This window comes from Amphiprion ocellaris, chromosome 9 (genome assembly GCF_022539595.1).
Source record: "Amphiprion ocellaris isolate individual 3 ecotype Okinawa chromosome 9, ASM2253959v1, whole genome shotgun sequence".
In the NCBI taxonomy this organism is placed as follows: Eukaryota; Metazoa; Chordata; class Actinopteri; family Pomacentridae; genus Amphiprion; species Amphiprion ocellaris.
The window spans coordinates 9,203,807-9,227,742 of NC_072774.1; the positions used below are offsets into that span (position 1 = coordinate 9,203,807).

The 23,936-nt window shown below is 36.6% G+C and overlaps 2 protein-coding genes across 2 annotated transcripts; both read left to right on the forward strand.

The window, feature by feature from the left end:
- The first annotated feature begins 338 nt into the window (after positions 1 to 338).
- LOC111577087 (chemerin-like receptor 1) lies at positions 339 to 3,261 on the forward strand. The gene is made up of 2 exons (XM_023283177.3): positions 339 to 598; positions 1,876 to 3,261. Exon 2 carries the CDS (start codon positions 1,890 to 1,892, stop codon positions 2,976 to 2,978), a length of 1,089 nt encoding a protein of 362 aa, XP_023138945.1. The 5' UTR covers positions 339 to 598; positions 1,876 to 1,889; the 3' UTR covers positions 2,979 to 3,261.
- Positions 3,262 to 6,003: 2,742 nt separating this feature from the next.
- LOC111577086 (chemerin-like receptor 1) lies at positions 6,004 to 8,689 on the forward strand. The gene is made up of 2 exons (XM_055013504.1): positions 6,004 to 6,202; positions 7,292 to 8,689. The coding sequence occupies exon 2, from the start codon at positions 7,309 to 7,311 to the stop codon at positions 8,410 to 8,412; it is 1,104 nt and encodes a 367-aa protein (XP_054869479.1). The 5' UTR covers positions 6,004 to 6,202; positions 7,292 to 7,308; the 3' UTR covers positions 8,413 to 8,689.
- Positions 8,690 to 23,936: the final 15,247 nt, after the last annotated feature.

Genomic DNA, 23,936 nt, shown 5'->3' on the forward strand with positions numbered 1-23,936 from the left:
AGTGTCTTTCAGAGTTGTGGAAAAGCAGAAGCTGAGAAGAAGAATCATAGTGAAGCTGTTTAAATCAATCCAACTGGACTTTAAGAAGTCTTAAAGTCCAGCTGGATTGATTTAAACAACTTTGGATAACCATGACCTGGATGAATGAGAAACTACACAGACAATCATAGTGAAGCAACCACAAAATGCAGATATTCTGATTTTAGATGTCAGAGGCTGCATAGTTAATATGTTCATGTAAGGAAAAGTCTGCTATTTTCTTAAACTATTTGGTCAAATTACTGCAGAGTGAAGAAAGGAGACACTAAATGTCAAGATTTATTCATTACGTGAGCACAAAGCAACAACACTGGCCCCAAAGCTCCGTGAGTTTTATCTGGCATGTAACATGATACCATACAAGATACTTCTACAGCAGTTATGCAAGAGCATCAGTAGACAAATTAAGGGAATTTTTTTTTTTTTTAACCACAAGCTTCCTGTGCATCCGCCTTCAGGTGGGCGGTGACCGACTCCACACGTTAAACTATATTAAACTGCCAGAGTTTAAGCAGGCATTCTTCTTCTGCAGATTCATCAGCAAACAACTCTGAAAAAGGTAGGTTACCTTTGATATTTGTTATTACAGGAGTATAGTCATCAGTTTCCAGATACAGACAGACTCACATCTGACACTTCTTTTAAACAATAAAGCAATTGATTAAAACTAGTTAGTCTTTATTTAATGGGCCAGGAAGCCAAAACAAGAAGAGCTATAAGCTGTCAATGTATAAACAACAGCATTATTCTTAGAATTGCTATCAGTAGTGGTAGTAGTAGTAGTAGTTGTTGTGATTATTATCATTATTTACTCATTTAGTTAGGTTATTTAATACTATATATAATAATGTGATGTGTTAACCTAAATATTTACTACTTTACTAATGTAAATTTGTATTATATGTACTATTGTAGGATATTAGCCTTAGTATTTTCTAGTGTAGTCCAGTAAATTTGTTTTATATGTAATAATGTAGTGTCTTAACCTCAATATTTAGTCAGGGTAATTAGATCTATTTATAATATTGGAGGGTCTTAACCTTAATATTTACTAAGTTAGACAATCAAATTTAACTTGTATGTGATATTTTAAGATCTTAACCTTAATAGTTACTCAATAGGTCAGGATAATTTGGATTTTATAGAATCATATAGAATATTAACCATAATATTTATATTATTTAGGTAAATTCATATAATAAAAAACCCTGTAGGGTCTTAACTTAGTATTTAAACTTGCTTGGTGAATTCATAACAATGTTATTTCCTTGTTGAAGAGCACTTTGGTTCAATGATTGTTGTTTTAAATGTGTTGTGAAAATAATGGTGGGTTGACTTGTCACTAGTAGTAGTAGTAATGTTAATGCCATTTAGTATTAGGGGAGTGTGGAGAATATGAAATATGTTTTCTGGAGGTATAAATTATTCATCATGTTGCTGATTCAAGCTGTTTTGTTCACTTCTTACATTTCTCAAAGCAAAGTAATCACTATTTAAATGTATGTCAGGACCTAAATCCATAAGTAACCCAGTTTAATTCAGTAAAAACTTGTTCCTCCACAAGACATGGGAATAAACAAACTATCTACAAATTTATCACATCACAGCTGTTCTGTAGCTTTTCTTTCTTTAATGATGTGAGCTGAAAGCAAAGCTAATAGTCACCAGAGGAATCCTACTTCGTGAACATTCAGTGTTCAAGACTCTTCCATACATGTATGAGTATTAATGCATTCATTTATTAAAAATTTTTCAAAATAAAGGACAGAATCAGCGACAAACTCAAATATGACTTTTACTTGCATTTATATAGTTTTTTTCATGTTGCCACAACAGGTCTGAAGGCCGTGATGGAGATGATCAATTCCTCTTCCTACAACTTCAGTACAACTGCTGCACCTCCTGGAGAGTATTTTGACGAGTATGCTGATTTGAGAAAGTCTCTCAACGTCATGTCCATGATAGTTTACTCTCTGGCCTTTGTTCTCGGTGTGGTCGGGAATGGAGTGGTCATCTGGGTGACCGGGTTCCTGATGAAGAAAACGGTGAACACGGTTTGGTTCCTCAACCTCGCCGTGGCCGACTTCCTGTTCACAGCATTTCTACCCTTGGCGGTGGTCTACCTGGCGCTGGATTTCCACTGGCCCTTCGGCAATTTCATGTGCAAACTGAACACCACAGTCAGCTTTCTGAACTTGTTCACTAGTGTCTTCTTTCTGGTGGTGATCAGCATGGACAGATGCGTGTCGGTGGTTTGGCCCGTTTGGGCGCAGAACCACCGTAACGTACGCAAGGCCTCCTGGGTGAGTCTGGGAGTTTGGGTGGTGGCTTTGATTCTCAGCATTCCATATTTCGTCTTCAGAGACACCGAGGTTTTCCCCGAGGAAGACTTCACGCTCTGCTTCAACAACTTTGCTCTTTCCGATGACTACGAAACGCCATCTGTGCTTCAGCTGCGACAATTTCGTCACGAGGCGCTGGTCATCACCCGCTTCCTCCTGGCATTCGTCATCCCCTTCACTGTCATCGTCTCCTGTTACGCCATCATCATCCACCGTCTCAGGAGAAACCGAACCCTGGCCAGTCAGACCAGCCGCCCATTTAAGATCATCGCTGCCATCATCATCACATTTTTTCTGTGCTGGGTTCCATTTCACATCATGGGTCTAACTGAGTTGGTAAAATTCTCAGCAGATGAATCATTAGAGTTAGTCATCAGTGTCGGCATCCCCATAGCCACCAGTCTGGCCTTCCTCAACAGCTGCCTGAACCCACTGCTGTATGTGTTCATGGGCCAAGATTTCAAAGATAAAGTCCGCAAATCCATCCTGAAAGCGATGGAGTCGGCCTTCCAGGAGGAGGAGGAGACTCGCTCCACCAATGACACGAAACCAGGGGAGAGCAAAGAGAGGTCGGCAGCTGATGAAACTGCGGTATAAAGCTATCTGTGAAGAAACTTATACTGAAAGTGCAAACAATTTGGACTCAAATGTCAATGTCAATTTCAAATGGATTTTACCAAGCTCTACATATTATCTCAGAATAAATCATTTTACAGAGATAACGTTAGATTTTCTATGACTTTTCTGTATGCTTTGCCAGCTAATCAGAACCATGAAGACTGATGGTACAATATGCTGTGATGCTTTATGTTGACTGAACCTTCTCTCAACAAGACAGTGGAGCATTTTTAACTGTAATAGAATAAATGGATGAACCAGATCTAAGCCGTCTTGTTGCTATTTGTGTCACAGGCTGCACCATAAGAGAACTGAAAAGGATTGTAAAATTTCCTGGACACAAGATCCAGGCAGTCATTTCTAAATCAGTATTGCAGTAGCTTGGTGGTTGAAACTGTGCAACAAGGACATCAAAAAGTCAGGTTTGGTTGGCAAAAGAGGAAGTTTCCATTCGAGACCAAGCTGAATACACAATATTTACCAGGAAGGTCTTCTTAGGTAAGAGTGAAGTGGGCGGATATGCAGTTGCAAATGCTGTGGAAATTCTACAGAAAGTAAATTCAGAAAGAGCAAGCGTCAGAGTTATTTGTGCCTTCATTTTTAGAATTAGGAGAATGTCAAGGAACTTCTGGGGATTTCTGAGGTCCTTGCTTACTTGGGAGGTTCCTACAGGAACCTTAAACAGTTCAATTCAGAGAAGACGTTACTGAAGGAACTTTTTTTGTAGACTCAGATACAGGCCTAAATGACACTTTACACCTGCATTTACACTTTTTATTTTTCTATTTTTACAAACTTAGTTTTATTAAAACTGTGTACATAGAACTATTCTATTTCAGTATCTATAAAATATACCATCTTATTTAGGAATATTTACAATATTGTCTAATATTTTTCTGATGCTTGTTGGTAAGAAAATATAACAATAAAATAAAACTAAAAATAATAATATATATTGTTGTTATTATTATTCTTATTGAGGTTTATTATTATTATTATTATTGATGAAAAAAATCCTCTTGAGCTGTTGTACACTTCAAATGAATTCTGTTGTGTTTTTCAGTGTACACAGTTACCAAAAAGCAAGGCTTTAAAGGTCAAATAGGTAAAATTAAACTTAAACACAGGTGTAACGTGTCATTTATGCTAGGTTTTGATATCCCTGGCACTATTAACTAAGTGAATTTACGTCCACATGACCATAAAAATGTCATTAAGTGAAGTAAATTTGTTGTACATATAATATTGTAGGGTCTTAACCATAATATTTATGAATTTATTTGGGATATTTTGCATAATTGAAACATCATATGGTCATTGTTTGATAATATTGTAAGGTCCTAACCTTACGATTTAGGAATTTAGTCACGTGAAATTGTATTATATTTAATACTGTAGGGTCTTAACCTTAATATTTACCGATTCATTTAGGTTAAGGTAGATTATATACAATATTGTGAAGTGCTAACCTTAATATTTATGAAATGTAGTGAGGTAAATGTGTATTAAATATAATACTGTATATTCCTAACCTTAATATTTACAAAATTTTATGAGGTAAATTCACACCAAATATAATATTGTACTGTCTTAATCTTAATATTTAGTAATTTATTTAGGTTGTCCTGTATTATATACAATTGAAGATAAAATTATTAGCCCCCTTGATGGTAATAGTCAATTGTGTATCCTTTTTGATGGATAACAACTTGCAGTTGTTTGTTGTAGTTTGTAACAAGTGTCTGACACATCTCTTGAGGAATCCCAGCATATTCTTCTTTGGCAAATCTCTCGGGCTCCTCCAGATTTGATGGTCTTCTGACATGGACCTTAGTCTTCAGTTGACCCCACAGATTTTCAATGGGATTCAAGTCAGGGCTTTGTGCAGGCCAGTCAGCAACGTTCACTTTGGTCTTCTGTAGATAGTTCTTCACCAGGAGCGACGTATGTTTTGGATCGTTGACCCAGACCCAGTTTTGCAGCGGACTGCTTTAGATTTCCTTTCAAAATCGTCAAATATCCTTCTTTTTTCATGTTCCCTTTAACCTTGACAAAATTCACAATTCCAGACGCACTGAAGAATCCCCACAGCATAATACTGCCACCACCATGTTTAACTGTGGGGATGGTGTTCTTTGAGTTATACGCCTGGATGTAATGCTACGCTATGCTATGAATGTAAGCATCCAAATTAAAAGTAGGATGTTTAGAAAAGCTGTGTTAAAAATTCCTTGATCTGCTTCACAGCACTTGGAATTGTTTTGAAAAAAAAACTAAAATTTCATAGGGGGAAAATTTTGTCTTCAACTGTACAGAATACAGGACAACCTAAATAAATTACTAAATATTAAGGTTAAGACCCTATAATACTATATTTTGTATTAATTTACTTCACAAAATTTTGTAGATATTAAGGTTCACACCTCATAATATTGTATATAATCTACCTTAACCTAAATGAATCAGTAAGTTTTAAGGTGAAGACCCTACATTAATCAATATAATACAATTTCACCTGATTAAATTCATAAATCAAAAGGTTAGGACCTTACAATATTATTAAACATAGACCATTTGATATTTTAATTATGCAAAATATCCCAAATAAATTTGTAAATATCATGGTTAAGACCCTGCAATATTATATGTATGACAAATTTACCTCCCTTAATGACATTTTTATGGTCATGTTTAAGTCAAATCCAAAATGTGGACGTAAATTCACTTAGTTAATAGCACCAGTGATGTCAAAACAATCCACCTTGAAATAGGTTCTATGGTGTAAATAACATTATGGGAAAGCTGGTTAAAGTCTAATGCATTTGCTCTTCTTCTATGAAGTAAAATATAAAGTTACACATTAGGAATACATGGACATAAAGCTGATTGCTTTATGTTTACTTTATAGTGTTATATGTCACTGGTTGTGGAAATATCCTACTCAAACTTGCTGCATAACTCATGAATATTGCCCAACAGCAAAGGCACAGTGTCAGAATTGCGCAAAAACCAGAAGCTGAGAAGAAGAATCACGATAAGCATCAACGCCAAAAAATGCAGGTATTCTGATATTGATGTCAGAGTGTGTTTGTGTAAAGGAGAAGGCTGTTATTTTCATTAACTATTTTAGACTGTATTAAACTACCAGAGTTTAAGCAGGCATTCTTCTTCTGCAGAGTCATCAACAAACAACTCTGAAAAAGGTAGGTTACCTTTGATATTTTGTTGTTACAGGAGTATAAAATCATCAGTTTCCAGATACAGACAGACTCACATCTGACACTTCTTTTAAACAATAAAGCAATTGATTAAAACTAGTTAGTCTTTATTCAATGGGCCAGGAAGCTAAAACTAGAGGAGATATAAGCTGTCAATGCATAAACAACAGCATTATTCTGAGAATTGCTATCAGTAGTCTTAGTACTAGTAATTAATACTAGGTAAATTTGTACTATATATACTATTGTAGGATATTAACTTTATTGTTTTCTAGATTAGTCAGGTAAATTTGTCCTATATGTAATAATGTAGTGTCTCAACCTCAACATTTACTAATTTTGTCAGGTAAATTACATCTATATGTAATACTGGAGGGTCTTAACCTGAATATTTACTAAGTTAGACAAGCAAATTTGTCTTGTATGAAATATTTTAGGATCTTAACCTTGATAGTTACTCAGTTAGTCAGGTTGATTTGTATTTTATATAATATTATAGGGTTTTAACCATAACATTTACATGATTTAGAAAAATTGATATCATAAAAAATCCTGTACAGTTGTAACCTTAGTATTTAACTTGGTAAATTCATAAAAATAATATTGCCCCATTGGAAACTGTTTTGGTTTAGTTATTGTTGTTTTAAATGTGCTGTGAAAATAATGGTGAGTTGACTTGTCACTAGTAGTAGTAGTCATCGTAGTAATGTTAATGCCATTTAGTATTAAGGGAATGTGGAGAATATGAAATATGTTTTCTAGAGGTACAAATTATTAATCATCAGTAAAAACTTGTTCCTCCACAAGACATGTGAATAAACAAACTATCTACAAATTTATCACATCACAGCTGTTCTGTAGCTTTTCTTTCTTTAATGATGTGAGCTGAAAGCAAAGCTAATAGTCACCAGAGGAATCCTACTTCGTGAACATTCAGTGTTCAAGACTCTTCCATACATGTATGAGTATTAATGCATTCATTTATTAAAAATTTTCAAAATAAAGTACAGAATCAGTGACAAACTCAACTATGACTTTTACTTGCATTTATATAGTTTTTTCATGTTGCCACAGCAAGTCTGAAGGCCGTGATGGAGATGATCAATTCCTCTTCCTACAACTTCAGTACAACTGCTGTGCCTCCTGGGAATGTCTCAGAGTATTTTGACAAGTATGCTGATTTGAGAAACTCTCTGCCAATCATGTCCATGATAGTTTACTCTCTGGCCTTCGTTCTCGGTGTGATCGGGAATGGAGTGGTCATCTGGGTGACTGGGTTCAAGATGAAGAAAACGGTGAACACGGTTTGGATTCTCAACCTCGCTGTAACCGACTTCCTGTTCACAGCATGTCTTCCCTTGAGCGTGACCTCCCTGGCGCTGGATTTCCACTGGCCTTTCGGCAACTTCATGTGCAAACTGAACACTGCAGTCACCTTTCTGAACTTGTACACCAGCGTCTACCTTTTGATGGTGATCAGCATGGACAGATGCGTGTCGGTGGTTTGGCCCGTTTGGGCGCAGAACCACCGTAACGTACGCAAGGCCTCCTGGGTGAGTCTGGGAGTTTGGGTGGGGGCTTTGATTCTCAGCATTCCATATTTCGTCTTCAGAGACACCGAGGTTTCCCCCAAGGAAAACGTCACGCTCTGCTTCAACAACTTTGCTCTTTCCGATGACTACGAAACGCCATCTGTGCTTCAGCTGCGACAGTTTCGTCACAAGGTGCTGGTCGTCATCCGCTTTTTCCTGAAATTTGTCATCCCCTTCACTGTCATCGTCTCCTGTTACGCCATCATCATCCACCGTCTCAGGAGAAACCGAACCCTGGCCAGCCAGACCAGCCGCCCCTTTAAGATCATCGCTGCCATCATCATCACCTTTTTCGTGTGCTGGGCTCCACTTCACATCATGGGTCTTGTTGAGTTGGCAGGAGTCCCGACAGATCAACCAAGCGATACATTAGAGTTAGTCATCAGTGTCGGCCTCCCCATAGCCACCAGTCTGGCCTTCCTCAACAGCTGCCTGAACCCACTGCTGTATGTGTTCATGGGACAAGATTTCAAAGATGAAGTCCGCAAATCCATTCTGAAAGCGCTGGAGTCGGCCTTCCAGGAGGAGAAGACTCGCTCCATCAATGAAAAGAAAACAGAGGAAATCAAAGGGAGGTCGGCAGCTGATGATACTGAGGTATAAAGTTGTCTGTGAAGAAACTTATACTGAAAGTGCAAACAATTTGGACTCAAATGTCAATTTCAAATGGATTTTACCAAGCTGTACATATTATCTCAGAATAAATCATTTTACAGAGATAACGTTAGATTTTCTATGACTTTTCTGTATGCTTTGCCAGCTAATCAGAACCATGAAGACTGATGGTACAATATGCTGTGATGCTTTATGTTGACTGAACCTTCTCTCAACAAGACAGTGGAGCATTTTTAACTGTAATAGAATAAATGGATGAACCAGATCTAAGCCGTCTTGTTGCTATTTGTGTCACAGGCTGCACCATAAGAGAACTGAAAAGGATTGTAAAATTTCCTGGACACAAGATCTGAGCAGTCATTTCTAAATCAGTATTGCAGTACCTCGGTGGTTGAAATTGTGCAACAAGGACATCAAAAAGTCAGGTTTGATTGGCAAAAGAGGAAGTTTCCATTCGAGACCAAACTGAATACACAATATTTATAAGGAAGGTCTTCTTAGGTAAGAGTGAAGTGGGCGGATATGCAGTTGCAAATGTGGAAATTCTACAGAAAGTAAATTCAGAAAGATCAAGCATCAGTCAGAGTTATTTGTGCCTTCACTTTTAGAATTAGGAGAATGTCAAGGAACTTCTGGGGATTTCTGAGGTCCTTGCTTACTTGGGAGGTTCCTACAGGAACCTTAAACAGTTCAATTCGGAGAAGACGTTACTGAAGGAACTTTTTTTGTAGACTCAGATACAGGCCTAAATGACACTTTACACCTGCATTTACACTTTTTAAAATTTTTTTATTATATTTTAATTTTACAAACTAAGTTTTATTAAAATTGTGTACATTGCAGTATTCTATTTCAGTATTTATAAAATATGCCATTTTATTTAGAAATATTTACACTATTGCCTAATTTTTTCTTGCACGTGTTAATAAGACAAAATTCCAATAAACTAAAATAAATCATCTTGTAATGTTGCTCTTGTACTGTGCACGGATTAGTGGATGTCATCATTTGTCACATCTGCCTCTGCATCCCTTCCTGACTGCTCCTCTACTGTCTAAACTCTCTAACCTGCCTCCATTTCGCAGAGACTCTTTTGCTCTTTGTGTGTCTGTGCATGTGTGTGCTTGATTGCAGCAGAGGAGGCGGTTGATTGGATCCCACCTGCTGCAATCAGCTCTGTAATCAAGAGTGCTACACTTTGCCAGATTACAGACCAAGCCACCTGCGAGTGTTACTGTGTTTCAAACCAAGTCATTAACCAGTTTTTTGTTTGAGCCTTCTGTCCTTGCCGCTTGTTTTTCTGTGTTTCATCATGTACTTTGTTGTCTTGTCCTCCGTATGTGTGGTGCATTTCACATGGCTTTCTTCTTCTGCTCTCTGCATGTTACCGCTTTCAAACTACCCTTCACTATGGTAAACAACAATATCAAAGCAACAACCTGCATGCTGAACATTTTAAGTTTTGCCAGATATTTGTTTACTTCAGATTTATTGACAGTGCTCGCCTCCTTGCATGCAAATGTTCCACCAAAACAAGACGCCTCAGTCATTATTTTGCAGGGACATCATCGCTGCATCCTGGGCTTAGCACCACCTACAACAATTGTGACTGGTTTAAAAGAAATACAAAAAGGCAAACGTGCTCTCCTGTGTGAGAGGAGACTCCTACTAACTCCCTGCTAATCCAAAAGTTAGCAAAGAGGTGGAATGTGACCGGAGCTGATGCAGGCCTTGCAAACAATTCCTGTGATAACCTGCAGGGGCATTGACATGTCACTCAAAATGACTATTGATGTAATTATGCCTAATTTTCAGCGTTTATACAATTTAAATAAGTGAGTTATATTTTTAAAAAAAATCATCCTCTGTACTGTTGTCACGGATGGGGAAATGTGCTAAATTCATTTTTGTATCAGACTGTAAATATGTTTATTTCTGCTGCAAAGTTAAGCATTCTGTGGTGTAGTTTTAGAAAGACAGTCACTGCAGCTCTGATTAGTAGTACTATGACTCGTCCTATACCTCCTGATGAGTGCTGCGACTGTTCTCACTGAGTTTCACAGTTTTTAGTTGTTTACAAATCATCCAGCATCTAGTTCCACATTTGAGGAATCTTGCAAACAGATTTTGCAGTTCCTCTGGCAATTCTTTTTCTTGGTGGAGCCATGATGACAGCATGCACTGACCAAAACCAAAAGGTATGGTATTCATAATTAATTTAGCTGGACACAAATGAGTCTGTTACGCTAGTTACATGTGGTAGGACGGCCCAGTCCGCCTCCACTGGTATTGTGTGTATCGGATCAGGTGTGTGCAGCTGGGAGTAATCATCCTAATGCACCTTGCTTGCTGGGCGGTGCCACGCCCAGTTATATGTGGGAGAGGGCTGCGCGTCTCGTACGTGCATCCTCTTCCCTGTTCCTGGAGCCGGAGGGCTACATCAGTAGCGTGGATCTGCGTGGTGGTTTCGAGACGCTGGCTGTTGAGCTTTCGCTATTTCCTTTCATCAGAGTCGGCCGTATCCTGGCCGAAGGCCGGGAGCCGGGTGTGTGTGTGTGTGTGTGTGTGTGGCCTCGGAGCCGTGCATAAAAATCCATGCGCTGCATTGGACTTTTGAGTGATCGAGCTGCATTTTTCCGCGGCTGTCTCCCCTGTTGCCTGACAAGCTGCGTCTTCACTGACGGGCGGCTCTACCTCCTGAAGCGGGCTACTGCTGTTCTGTCTGCGGTTCATCGCGGCAAGCTCTCTGCTCATCGGCAATTGTTTTATTGTTTTTTGGGGGTTTTTTGTATGATGTTTTTTTTTAAAAAGAACAACGATCTTGATGTGCGCGTGCTTCTTGCCCAGCTCGCCTGTTATTGAGAGTATTATTACCATTATTATTATTATTATTAGTGTTGTTATTATTATTAGAATTTTTTTAGTATTAGAATTTTTTTGTATGGGGGGGGCTGGAGGATTAGATTAATACTGTGCCACTTACTACCGAGTTATTTCTTGGCATCGCCACCAAGGTTTTTTTTTCTTTAGTGATGAAAGAGTGTAAATTTTTACATATTGTTAATAAATTTCATTTTTTTTATACTTTAATTGGAATCGCATCAGTCTCCGATGTCTCTCGTACCTGTGTGACCTTTTTTTTTTGTCTGCATTGGAGTGGTGATCCTCCCTAAATAAATCTCCTGGGGGTGAAACTCCCCCAGGTGGCGTTGTCGGACACGTGGTAAATAACGAACATACATCTAACCCTCGTAGCCTTGCCACATACACAACATATTTGACACACACTTTTGTCCTGTTTAGAATTAGCATTGGCAGGATTTTGTGAGAGTTATTGTGCTACAGTCCAGAAGAATTAAGTCTATTCCAGTCAAGTAGTCAGAAAGTGCATAAATCATTAGTCATCATCAAGCTTTAATATGAAGCTCGATGGTGTTATCTTATGTGTTTAGTCCTCTGATACAAAACATGGGTCAAGAGATCCCCATTTTCCATTGAATATGGGTTACTTGTCACCCATGTTATGCATTAAAGGGTTAACTGATAATAAAGTGGTACCAGTAGTGTTGGTGGAAACATCCTGCTTTTGCTCAAGCTCATGCTTTCATAACCTACAAATAAGGACAGGTACCTTTGAAAATATCTGTTTTAATGCGGATACTGACAGGAAGGACTATAATGTGGTAAACCCTGACTTGTGAAGCTACCTTAATATGCAAAAAAAAAAAAAACAGGGTTTATTTTACCTTCAGATGTATTTTAGATGTTGAGGCAGGATTCTAGTATATAGCCAGCCTTGAGTATGTATGTATGTATCAGTTCAGACAGAATTCAGTAAATATTTAGCTGCATAATCTTCTATTTTGTTCAGAGTTTACTTATTTGTTGTTTTTGGACCTAAAACTAAATTCTATACCTTTTTTCTGAATTTAGAGAATTTCCTGTGTTTTCAGACCTGAGAATTTTTGTATTTTCACCCAACAAAGAAAATGAAAACTTGTTCTGTGTCTCAAACACTGCAACCCAAATCTTGTTGTTTATTGCCATCATGATTTTCCACTATTAGAATACAATTTGAACCATTTTCAACCCAAAATGCATTGAGGAATGTGCTGTAGAACCAGGTGCATACAAAGGACAGCAGACTTTAGAAGGAAATAAAGACTGCAAGACTCCTTTTTTAGCCTTTGATGGTACAAACTGATTAGCTATTTGTGCTTTTAAATCCACTTAATGTGAGCTCTGGTCCTCATTAATCAGTTACAACACAACAGAATACTATTTTTGAGCAGGTTGTTCGTGCTAACGTCAGATTTTATCAGAAGGTTTTTAATGTATTTCTTTGCAATGTTCTGATAATTTTGATGAATTTAATAGCTTAAATACTGAATGTTTCACTGATAATCTTATGATAGCAGGTGGTTTCCCTCTAGCCATAAATTTTCTACCACTTATTCAAAATCAAGTCACGCTGACGGTAAGCTAAGCAGCCCAGATGTCCTCCTTCTCCCCAGCAATGTTTTCCAGCTTCTCCTAAGGGAAATTCCTAGACTAGATGAGGCGTATAATCTGTTTCTAACACCAGTTGGACATGAATTGAAAACCTGGGCACAGATGATATCAGTCTTGGACAAATCTGTGGAGGGATTGTTTTCAGCGGCTCTATGCTGGAGGGGTTTGGATGTCCTACCTTCTGCTTTAAAATACTCCAAAGGTGTTCTATTGGAATTCAAATCACTTTTGCTCTTCCTCTCCTGCCAAGCTTTTTGAGGCTACGAGTCAAACTTACTTTCAGCATCTGGGTGTACAAACCTGCATTTCTATTGTCCTCTACAAATTTCACTTCATCTTTTGCACTCAACAGACTGTGGAATATGTGTTAGTGGTTGCCAAGTATACACCAAACACACTGGACCCCATCTGATCCAAGCAAATTTATTGTGGTTTCATCTGACCAAAGAATTTGCTTTTTTTAGTCCATTTTCTTCTGCAGAAATTCCCTTTACACAATTTCTGACTAGTCACTGAAACACAAACAGTCTTCGTGCCAACTCAGAAGTAGTCATCGTCTGGTTTTCAAAGCAAGGTTGTGTAAATCTGAACATGTGCATGGCATCATTTTTCAAGGACAACCACCGGGCCTTCTGTTACTGGTAGAATAATGCCTACTTTTCCATCTAGCTACTACTGGACTACTTTATTTTTACATTATTTCAGGAAATGCCCACATAATAGCAACCACTGGAGATTAATGCCAATCTTTAAAATTACTACTATTCATATTTTAAGAGACTCTGGAGTAGTAATTTTAGAAGATACCTCAAGCTTTAGTGCAAAATCCAAACTTATGAAATATAGAATAACAGTACTGTTTTTGATTAAGTGAAGTGATTTAAAACACAATTCATAACTAAATCAACAAATATAAATGCATTTAAACTTTCAGAACATGATGGCATGTAATTGTTAGAATAAAATATAAAACATAATATAATATAATAAATATAATAAAAACAAGAGAGGCAGATGTTTGACCATATTCATTTTATTTATTTATTTTTAAGTACTTATGGCACATAGTAAATAGCACCTTGCATCCATTGCAAATGGGATGGGCAATTTTTTAAAATCAAAATCTTCCTTCCTCCCATCTTGTGTCTCAGAGATGTTTAAAGACTTGCGTGAAGCTAATGAAATTAATCAAGCTGCTTACTTTAAATAAGAGCCCGCATCCAAACTAAGTGCAAATTTTATAAGAACTATGTGTTAGAAATCACTGAGAGAAATGTTGTTGTTCAGACACCACAGACGCCCAGATTCTTCATCACTCAGCAGCTGAATGACACCACTTTCAAAAACTTCAGATAAAACCAAACCAAATATATTTGACCAGCAAATTATAATGGCTCAGTTTGTTCAAGATCCCACTCTTTTCCTTAAAACAAATAGTGGTATTTTTTCCAGGAGCCTCTGACCTCAACATTTAAAAAAAAAAACCTGGTTGTCCATGAACGTCCCTCACTGAGGGTTCCCACATTCCTACAAAACCCTACGCTACATACCTGACCATCTATATGGCTAAAAATATGAGTGAATTTTGAATGTGCATGCTTCAAGATGGTCAATCTAAATTCATCATATTCCCACAAAGAGACTGTATATACTGTGCATATTCTTTGCAGCAGAGCCATCAACCAAATGAACATTGATTTTATATGGAAAAAAATACTGCACAAGTTAATTATGATGGAGGACTGCAAGCAAGAGAGTGAATTAATGACACTGGAGGTTAAATTTATGAAGAATAATGACAGCTTTTGGTTAAAACCTCCCAAAGCAAAAGACTAACGCCAGATTATTTTTAATACAGTAAAGCTCTCAAGAGTTTAACTCATGTTCATCCAACAGAAATGCTGCTATGCATGAGTCATTCCATCTGAAATTAAAAGCAGCGTTCAACTCGACTATCTCTGATTTGCTTGAATTGTTTTTTTTTTTATCACAAACTATCAAAATTTCAAATGGTATCTGTGAAATTTTAGCTTAATATATCCAATATTTTCCAAGATATACATTTTAAAGTACAAATCAACCCACTTTCAGCATGTTTTCTCAGGCATTGAACTTTAAGGCTAATGGCATCTAATTTCAGGAACTAGCATTTGTTATTTGTCATCTTGTAATTGATTCAGAATCAGCACTGGATAAGTAGATCAAATAATCTTTGAAAATGGCTGAGCTGAAATATGAATTTAAAAAAGTGAAGTTGTCATGAAAAGTGTAGAAACCAGCTACTGATTTTTTCTGACCTATATGTAGTTGCATGTCACAATTATACAAAACCAAACACATAAAACCCTTTAAATATGAAATACTTGGTCACAAAAATTAGCAAAAAAGTTATTTTCACTTCCATAAGTTTGAAAGTAATTCTTCAAATATAACTATGACTTTCTTTTTTTTTTTTTTTTTTTAATATGGATATATTTTTCATTTTCAGAGCCTGCAGAAACAGAGTGGACTGTTTCCTGTTACACTTACTGAATTTATATACTTATTAGAAGAGATGCTTGAAGGTAAATTCTTAAGTACTTCCTATAAATATATTTGTACTCACAATGTTGCAAAGAGGCATGAGGTGAACAAACATTTAAAAAAGTGTTTGAAAATCTGAAGCTGTTTGTTTGCAGTTTTAAACAAGCAACACATCTCCATAAGTTGGAAAAAAAGAAACAAATAAATTTACAAGAAAACTTTCCAAACTCGCATTCTACAGTTCAAAATGTCGCGTTGAACAAAACATTTCCGTTTCCCTCCCATTATACTCATTATACTAATATATATATATATATCTATGTCTATATCTATATCTATCTATCTATCTATCTGTCTAGATATCTCTCTCTCTCTCTCTCTCTCTCTCTCTCTATATATATATATATATATATATATATATATATATATATATATATATATATATATATATATATATATATATATATATATATATATATATATATATATATATCATATATATATACATATATATTGTCAGGGGGCTTGCCTTCCTGTTTAAACTGACCAATCAGGACATGTTTATAATAATCATATGTGAGATCCCACCTACTCAGGGAACCTACAAAAGAAGCTGCTTTGGCAGATAGCAGATAGCTTCTACAAGGAAGAAGCTCAGGTGATGGCTTTTGCAAACTTAGTGTATTTTTTAAAATCAGGCTGCTGACTTAAATCAGACAAGTAAACATAACTTTTTAAAATATAATTTTTCCTTGCAGCCACTGAACTAAATAGTGTCATTCATGTCCATCTCTACACAAAAGTTCTGCATGTTGTCACGTAGGAAACATTAACTTACTGCAACTTGTAACATTGATCTTGAAGGCCAAGTTGATGATCTGAGATGGAATCACCCATATTCTAATTATAACTAGTAGAACCAAATATATTGACGCTTCAGCCACACCGGAAATAAAAGAAACAATCGATGTATAATGATTAGCAATCAAATGATGATCTGTGGAGAATATTCTGTGCTTATTAATTCTCCACCCTTCTGTAGAAATGAGAGGGTAGAATATTTTACTTTTTACCTCCTTAGTGAAATTGTAGAATTGTACTTTCTGAAGGTAAATTTGGCATTCTTTCTAATGTCTTTGTTATGCTCTATCTAGAGGTGGCCAAGACACAACATGAAAGTGAGCCTTCTTCCCCAAGTCCCAAGCAGCCAGAGGAGCAGATTGCTGAGATTTGATCACGTGTTTGCATTCACAGGAGCCGCATTCATCTTCAGGGTGAGCAAAGGTCTAAACATATCTAACTTCCCCAAAAGCAACAATCCAAAATTTCCTGTCCATTTTTAAAAAGGAGAAAACAACGTCAAAAAATCTGTTGCCCCTACAAGCTCCTCCATATGGCAAAAAAACCCCAAAAAACAAAAAACAACTGCAGGTGAAAACAACAGATGCGTGTCTACTTTGGAGGAGAGGGAGGTAGTTATTCCCCACATAGCAGCAGTGCCATGTTGGCTCCTTTGTTGTGGACCAGGAGCCAATCACCTGCCGGCGTCTGGCCCACCAATCATCGGCTTGTACTTGCACACTCCAATCTGCGTGCAAAACCACACTCAAATCTGGTATATATCATCATTCCACAATGGTAGCGAATCTGGACCTACACAACAAACTAGTCGAATAGTCGTATAGTTAGATAGGAAATTCTTCACCAGTTATTAGCCATCACTGTTGGTGTTTCTATAACCACCAGTCTGGCATTTCACTGCTCTAAATGTTTATGAGCCAAAATTTCAAGCATAAAATCCCCAAATTCCTCCTGAATGTATTAGAGGCTTCTTTCCAAGAAGAGCAGAAACACTCCAACATTGGCATGAAATCAGAGGACACCACTCTGAGAGAAGTCTGCTCCTAATACTGAGGTACACAAAAACTCTTTCACTGAATCTTTAAAAGGGTGTTTTTTGCTTGTTTTTATTGTTGTTTCTTCCTATTCTCGATACATATTTCCTCCAGATTGAGTTGGATCATGTGTAAGATTGAAACATGTCAATGTGGTCCCATTTAATCCATCAGAGCAAATCCTACTCTGGATCTATGCCATATAGAGTCTTGCAGAACATAGCAGTTGGAGGAAGGGAAAAATATGACCTACCTGGCTTTACAAAGCCATTAAGTTCTGAACCAAGACGTGGAGTGGACAAATCCAAACTGTTTTAAGATCTGTAGTGGCAACTTCTGTTAAATAAAGCGCAAAATCAAGATTAATTGAGAATCTGCACATGGACTCGCATAGAGTCAAATGAATGAAGTGAGGAAAGAAAGAAGGAAACAGTCTTTTGTACAGCAGACAGTCTTGAAGGTTAGCAGGGTGTCTATAGCTGTTGTCCTGCACATTATTGCAGAGTTAAAAGAATTCATCTGTGGTGTCCAAAGCAGTAAAAGTTAATGTTGCTTGACAGTTTACGCTAGGAAGGCTACCATGATACACATAAGATAAGATAAGCTTTTATTGATCCCACAATGAGGAAATTTATAGTGTTCCAGCAGCAACAAGGTTAGAAGAAACATGTCAACATACACAAAATTATATATATATATAAGCACCGGTTCTTCTGTATGTATAAATTCTAATTGCACAAATTCTCCTGAATGGGGAAAATAACAATATTGCATAAAATTGTATAAAACTATAACACACCAGTGTTTTAAGATGCTGGAACATTACTGAACAAAACAAAAGACAGTTAAAAGGAAATAAAAAGTCAAATAAAACCAGGAAATACTCTTAGATAAAAGCATGTCTTGTATGTAAGAAGAGACTCTAAAGACCCAACCGACCTAATTTCTTTGGGCAGATCATTCCAGAGCTTCGGGCCATAACTGCAAACACTTTGTTCCCTTTTTGTTTTCAGCTCAGGAACACAAAAGACTTCTACAGGAGGATCTGTAGGTGCAAAGTGGTGCATAAGATGCTAAAAGATCAGAAATGTAACCAGGAGAGAGGCCATGAAGGGCTTTCAAAGTGATCCCAAACCGGAGGTTATGTGCTTTCTTGTTAAAACCAACAAGCACTAAGAAGAGTGCCACATTAGAAGTAGAATAGATATGGGTCATCTGCTGTTCCCTTCTGGTTCTTCTCAGAGCCTTGGGTGGTTTTATCATCGCTTGTAAATCAAAGAAAAAGTGGTTGTTTGTTGAAGATATTTACTGATGTTTCTCAGAATTCACTTTCTGCAAAAAAAGCAAAAGGATTCGGAACGTATGTTGGAATTCGACAAAGCCTTTCCGAACTGAGTGTCTGTGTTCCCAACAGCATTATTGGTAACTTTGTAGGCCATGTGGTGGACGGAGGAGACCAAACCGACTATTTGTATCATGTGCTCTGACTGCTGCCTTGTTTGCTTTTGAAGTGAAACATCAAGGTTTCAAAGTGATTGAAGATGTTGAGTTGACTTTATGTGGCTGACATTTTATTTAGGAGTTGAGGTAACGGCGTTGCAGATAAAAAAGCTAAAGAGTCTCTTGCAAAGGAAAATGTTGGAAAGGTTGTAAAGCTTCAGCATTATTAAAGTATTTTTAAGCATTGACCAGTTAAAGGAGTAGAAGGACGAAAGAAGGAGGAGGCTGTATTTTTGTTTACAAGACATGATGACGGTTATATTTCAGCTGTAGCTGAGCAGATGAAGCCATCATGAGCAGCTCATGAATGGGTCACTGTGGTGAAGTTGATGGAAAATTATAGGCGAGACTACAGATGGTTTATATTCATGTGGGAATCCAGAATTTCTGCACCATGTTCTTCTTGCCTGCAGAAAACTCAACATTAAAAACCCAACAACTGTTTAAAGAGCTGTCAGAGTTTCTTTCTATTCAATGAAGTTGTTGCTTTTTTTTGGTAATAACTATCAGCTAATTGGGAAGATTGCCTTGAATTTTTTGCCGTGTACTGTATTACATTTAGGCCAGGGTGATAAAATGATAGCAGTATGAACCGGCGATAGCACTAAGAAAGTTATTGGACAAAAGTATCAGCAGATTCACTTAAATGCAGAGGGAAAATGGATTAATTCATCTCAAATCATCAGGGGCTGATCAATCTGTGATTTGCTTAAACTTTACCATCATAAACGATATGTAAATGGTATCTGTGAAATTTTAGATTTTAGCAGCTTCAATAAAACTTAAGGCTACTGTCAGGAAATTATTTCTGTAAGACAAAGACTGTATTTTTGCTGTTAGTTCATACCACAAAATTTCCCAACACAAAATCAAAACTCAGTGAGGCTTTAAAGTCTTTCTAATGGTTTACTTGCAGCAAGGAGTACAGGCAATGGGTTACACCTGCACTGAGGCAGTCTCAGTGTCTTCACGAATACATATACAAGAAATCCCCCCGCCCCGTTACACTCCTCGTTTCTCTCCTTTTGATCGCCGGGAAAGCGCAGTCTCGGTCATCTCCACTTTCATTCCAAGGTCCTCTTTATCTCTGGAATGCTAGCTCAGCCGGATACATCTCAAACACTTCACTCTTTTGTCAGTATAAGGGTCACAACAACAATTATCACACAGTTCAACAGATCAGGCTAAAATAAAATTTCATATTAATGAAGCATATATGTATTAATATATAAATGTGTCTGCATATTTCCTAACAGCTACATTTGGATGACAGTATTTCAGAATTTGTTAGAGATAAAAGCCTGAATTTTTCACTGTTTTCTCTCATGTTGTCGATTCGGAATCTGAAATATTGGACAAGTAGATCAAATAGTCTCTGATTATGGGTGAGTTGAAATATGACCAAAAACATCCAATCTTTGAGCGCATATGAACATAAAGCCATGTGTAGTTATATGCCACAAAAATACAAACTAAACATACAGAACAATAATAATTTTATCTTTAATGGTTCCTGAGAAACTGCCATCCAATCACGGCCTCAAATTTTAATGTGACAAAACAGGATTTTTCCTTTGTAATTATCATGAAATGTATTTGATATATCTAGCCAAAAGACATCTCCAAAAGACATGTTTCAAAGGTCTAATGTCTTTGTTTAGACTGTAATTAACACGATTGATGGATGGGTTTGATATATAAAATAAAGCAATGATGTCTTATGCAATTATAATGTGGACTATAATGTATAACACACAGCTCTCATTAATGAAATCCATTCATTGAGATAAATTAGCAGGATTTCAGTCACAATGGAGGAGCTGCACTCCCTTTTTGGCAAGTGGAAAGCTGCATTATATAAACCGAATTGGTCCATCTAAGCTTTAACTTGGGGGGAAAAAAGTGGATTGGTTATTATCCAGGGTAAAGAGAAAGTAAAATAATGCAGACAAAATGATAACTGCTCAAGCGGAAAACAGCACTGGTCCAGATTAGGCACTTAAGCACAGTGCTGTAGTTTCACACTGGTTTCCCTCCATTCCCATCCAGGTTTTACTTACTTTCTTTATTTAAAATGAATCGAAGTGAAATCTTTCTTTCATCCCTGTTTATTTGTGAAGATATATTTATCTGTGCATTTTTAATTTTTTGTTTTAACGTATAAAAAAATGAAACTAGGTTTTCCAGGCCTGATTAGACTGTGAAATAAGTGCAGCAGTGTGTCATTTTGTTTGAATTATAGCAGAGGGCAGTAGTACACTCTGCACAGTGCAGCCTGCCGGAAATGATTCGAAGAAGAAGAACAGGCGCCTGGCCTCCAGCATTAAACGTTTCTCGGCCTCACAGCAGGCAAAGTGCCGCACAGGAGATTTATCGTGTTTGGAAATGCACTTAATTTAAAGGTAAGTCATGACTAAGGGGATTTTCGGAGCAAACTGTGTGACTCCTAAATGCGTGTGTTTATAAAAAATAACAGCTTGTTTCTACCTTTGCTGGGCAGCGTTAGCAAGCAGCAGCTAGCGTTAGCTCCCGTTACCACAATAGTAGTTCACAGCTTCATATTAAATTGCCTATGCGCTAATTTACAATTTTCTGTAGCTTTATCTTTCACTTACACATCACTGGAGTGTACTGTTTTTAATTAACTTTAAGATTCAGAGTTTAAGTGGCTTAACTACAGTATATACTATGTCTAGTGAGGGAGAGTACTGTGGTTGCACATTGCCGTGAACATCAAATCAGGTCAAAGCTTTTTGTAGACCAAATAAAGCTTCAGATTACATTAGACGTTTGCTCCCGTTTGATTTTGGCAAGGCTAATTTCTCCCCAAACGGAAATGGTCTTTTATGTCTCTATATAGTTAACAGTGCGTATCTTGCCTGCATTAATCGTCTGAAGCTCAAGCAGCTTGCAGGTGTTTTTGGCTCAGATTTTACTCATTGTGGGTTTTTTTTTTTTACTGCAATATGCAATGTAAGTCCTGCACCTCTATAGAAACAGTACAACCATGGCTAGAAGTACAGGGAACCTAAAATGTCTGTTGTGCAGCACGACATAGTTATATAGAGAGTTTTAAATGATTACATAAAAGAAATGCAACAGATACATTTCTGTTTTGATTATTTAGGTCATGAAAATTGAAAAACTTTGAATCTGCATTTGCAAGTTTATATATATATATATATATATATATATATATATATATATATATATATATATATATATACATATACACATATACATATACATATACATATACATATACATACATATACATATACATATATATATATATACATATACATATACATATACATATATATATATATATATATATATATATATGCACACACACACACAGTTTCCACGGGTGTTACTAATACCTGCGGGGAAAGGAGACTCTACATAACATAGGCCACTTACTGTTTTCACGTTCAGTTTGTTTCCATACTGGTTTCTTGTCTGTTCATTGTAAACAGCCTACAGTTCAGCTGACAACTGTGGTTTGTTGTTGGGTCACAACTGACTAACTAATGGCTTAATTGTAGAGTTTTTATTTTTATTTTGATAGAATGTGGCAAATACATTTTAGTTTTGGGCAGACTTAAATGAGACATGTAGAATAAAGTGTTAATAATGAAATATTACAATTTTAAGTGTAGATTTGGTATGTTTCCCATCAGAACTGCATGTCATGGATGAGGGCTTCAAAGACAGTTGAAAAATTTAATGTCCTACGATGCTTTCTGTTTTCACAGTGGCTGACTACAAAAAACACATCCCTTTCAAATTTGTGAGTTGTGGTGATCAGAGGCTTATAGTAAATTTAAAACTGATATTTATAATTAAGATCTGTAAGGCATTTTTGTTGTGTCTACCAGCTAAAAAACAGTATGGATGAAGAACGTTTAATTAAATATCGAAGTTATCTGTTGGACCAGAGAAAATAGTTTTTTTCTATTTGCAGGGATGGTAAGTCTTTGAAAACTGTACGTAAGTAAAATTAAATTACTTGTGTAAAATGTATTCCAAAGTGGACTTCTTACTTATGTCCAGTTTATTGAAAAGATTGGTAGTATAATGTGGGGGTCTGTTGTCTATAACTTCCGTGAACAATTGTAAGAAATAATCTTGAGTTCAGTGTTGGTTAAAATATTTGTAGTGATCACGTTGGCCATACTTGTGAAAGTGTAGTTAGTGTATAGAAAGGATAATGTTGATCACAAACAGGTCATCTGTCAGCAGTGTCTTTAAATTGTTCCCATTACATGAGACAACACAGCTGATTTGTTTGACCATTTATAACAGCACCACAAAGGTCCCAGATCTGAATTCCATCCAAAGAAAGAAAACTGCCTTTGCCAGTGTGATGCAATGTGATGATGGTTCCAGTTTGTACTTAAAAGAAAGTCTATACAAAGTAATTTTCTCAGCTTTTTCTTTTTTCATTTACAATACAGATACACTCCCGTTAAACCATCCCAACCACCCAGAATAATTAATTCTTTCCAGATAAAGTTATGCAAGTCATTAAGTTTCATATCATGATACATATCGCATAACAACAAAATATTGCATTTTTTTTTTTTTTTTTACCAATAGATTTGTGGTCCTTTCAGCAGCCAAACACTCATGGTATTCTTTCTACAGTAAAAAGTAAACGTTTGGTCGATGTTTTTTGTACAACAGTGTTGCAGAAATTCCCACACACGTGTTGCACTTTAGCTTTGCTTTGCTATCACTCTTCTGTCTAGTCTGTCAGTATTTATGGAGTAACGTATGGAAGCGTCATTTAAAATATATACCTGGGCAGAAAAATGAAAGATATAGCCCTAATATACATACACACAAACACACACTACAGGTCAAAAGTTTTAGAATGCCCCAAAATTTCAACATATTTTTTTGAAATTCCAGCAGTTGAAGTCCATTGAATAGCTTGAAATGGTACAATGATAAGTGGTGAACTGCCAGTGGTTTAAAAAAAGGTAAGGTTACACAAAACTGAAAAATAATGTACATTTCAGAATTATACAAGGAGGCCTTTTTCAGGAAACAAGAAAAGAAGTAGAGATTCTCACA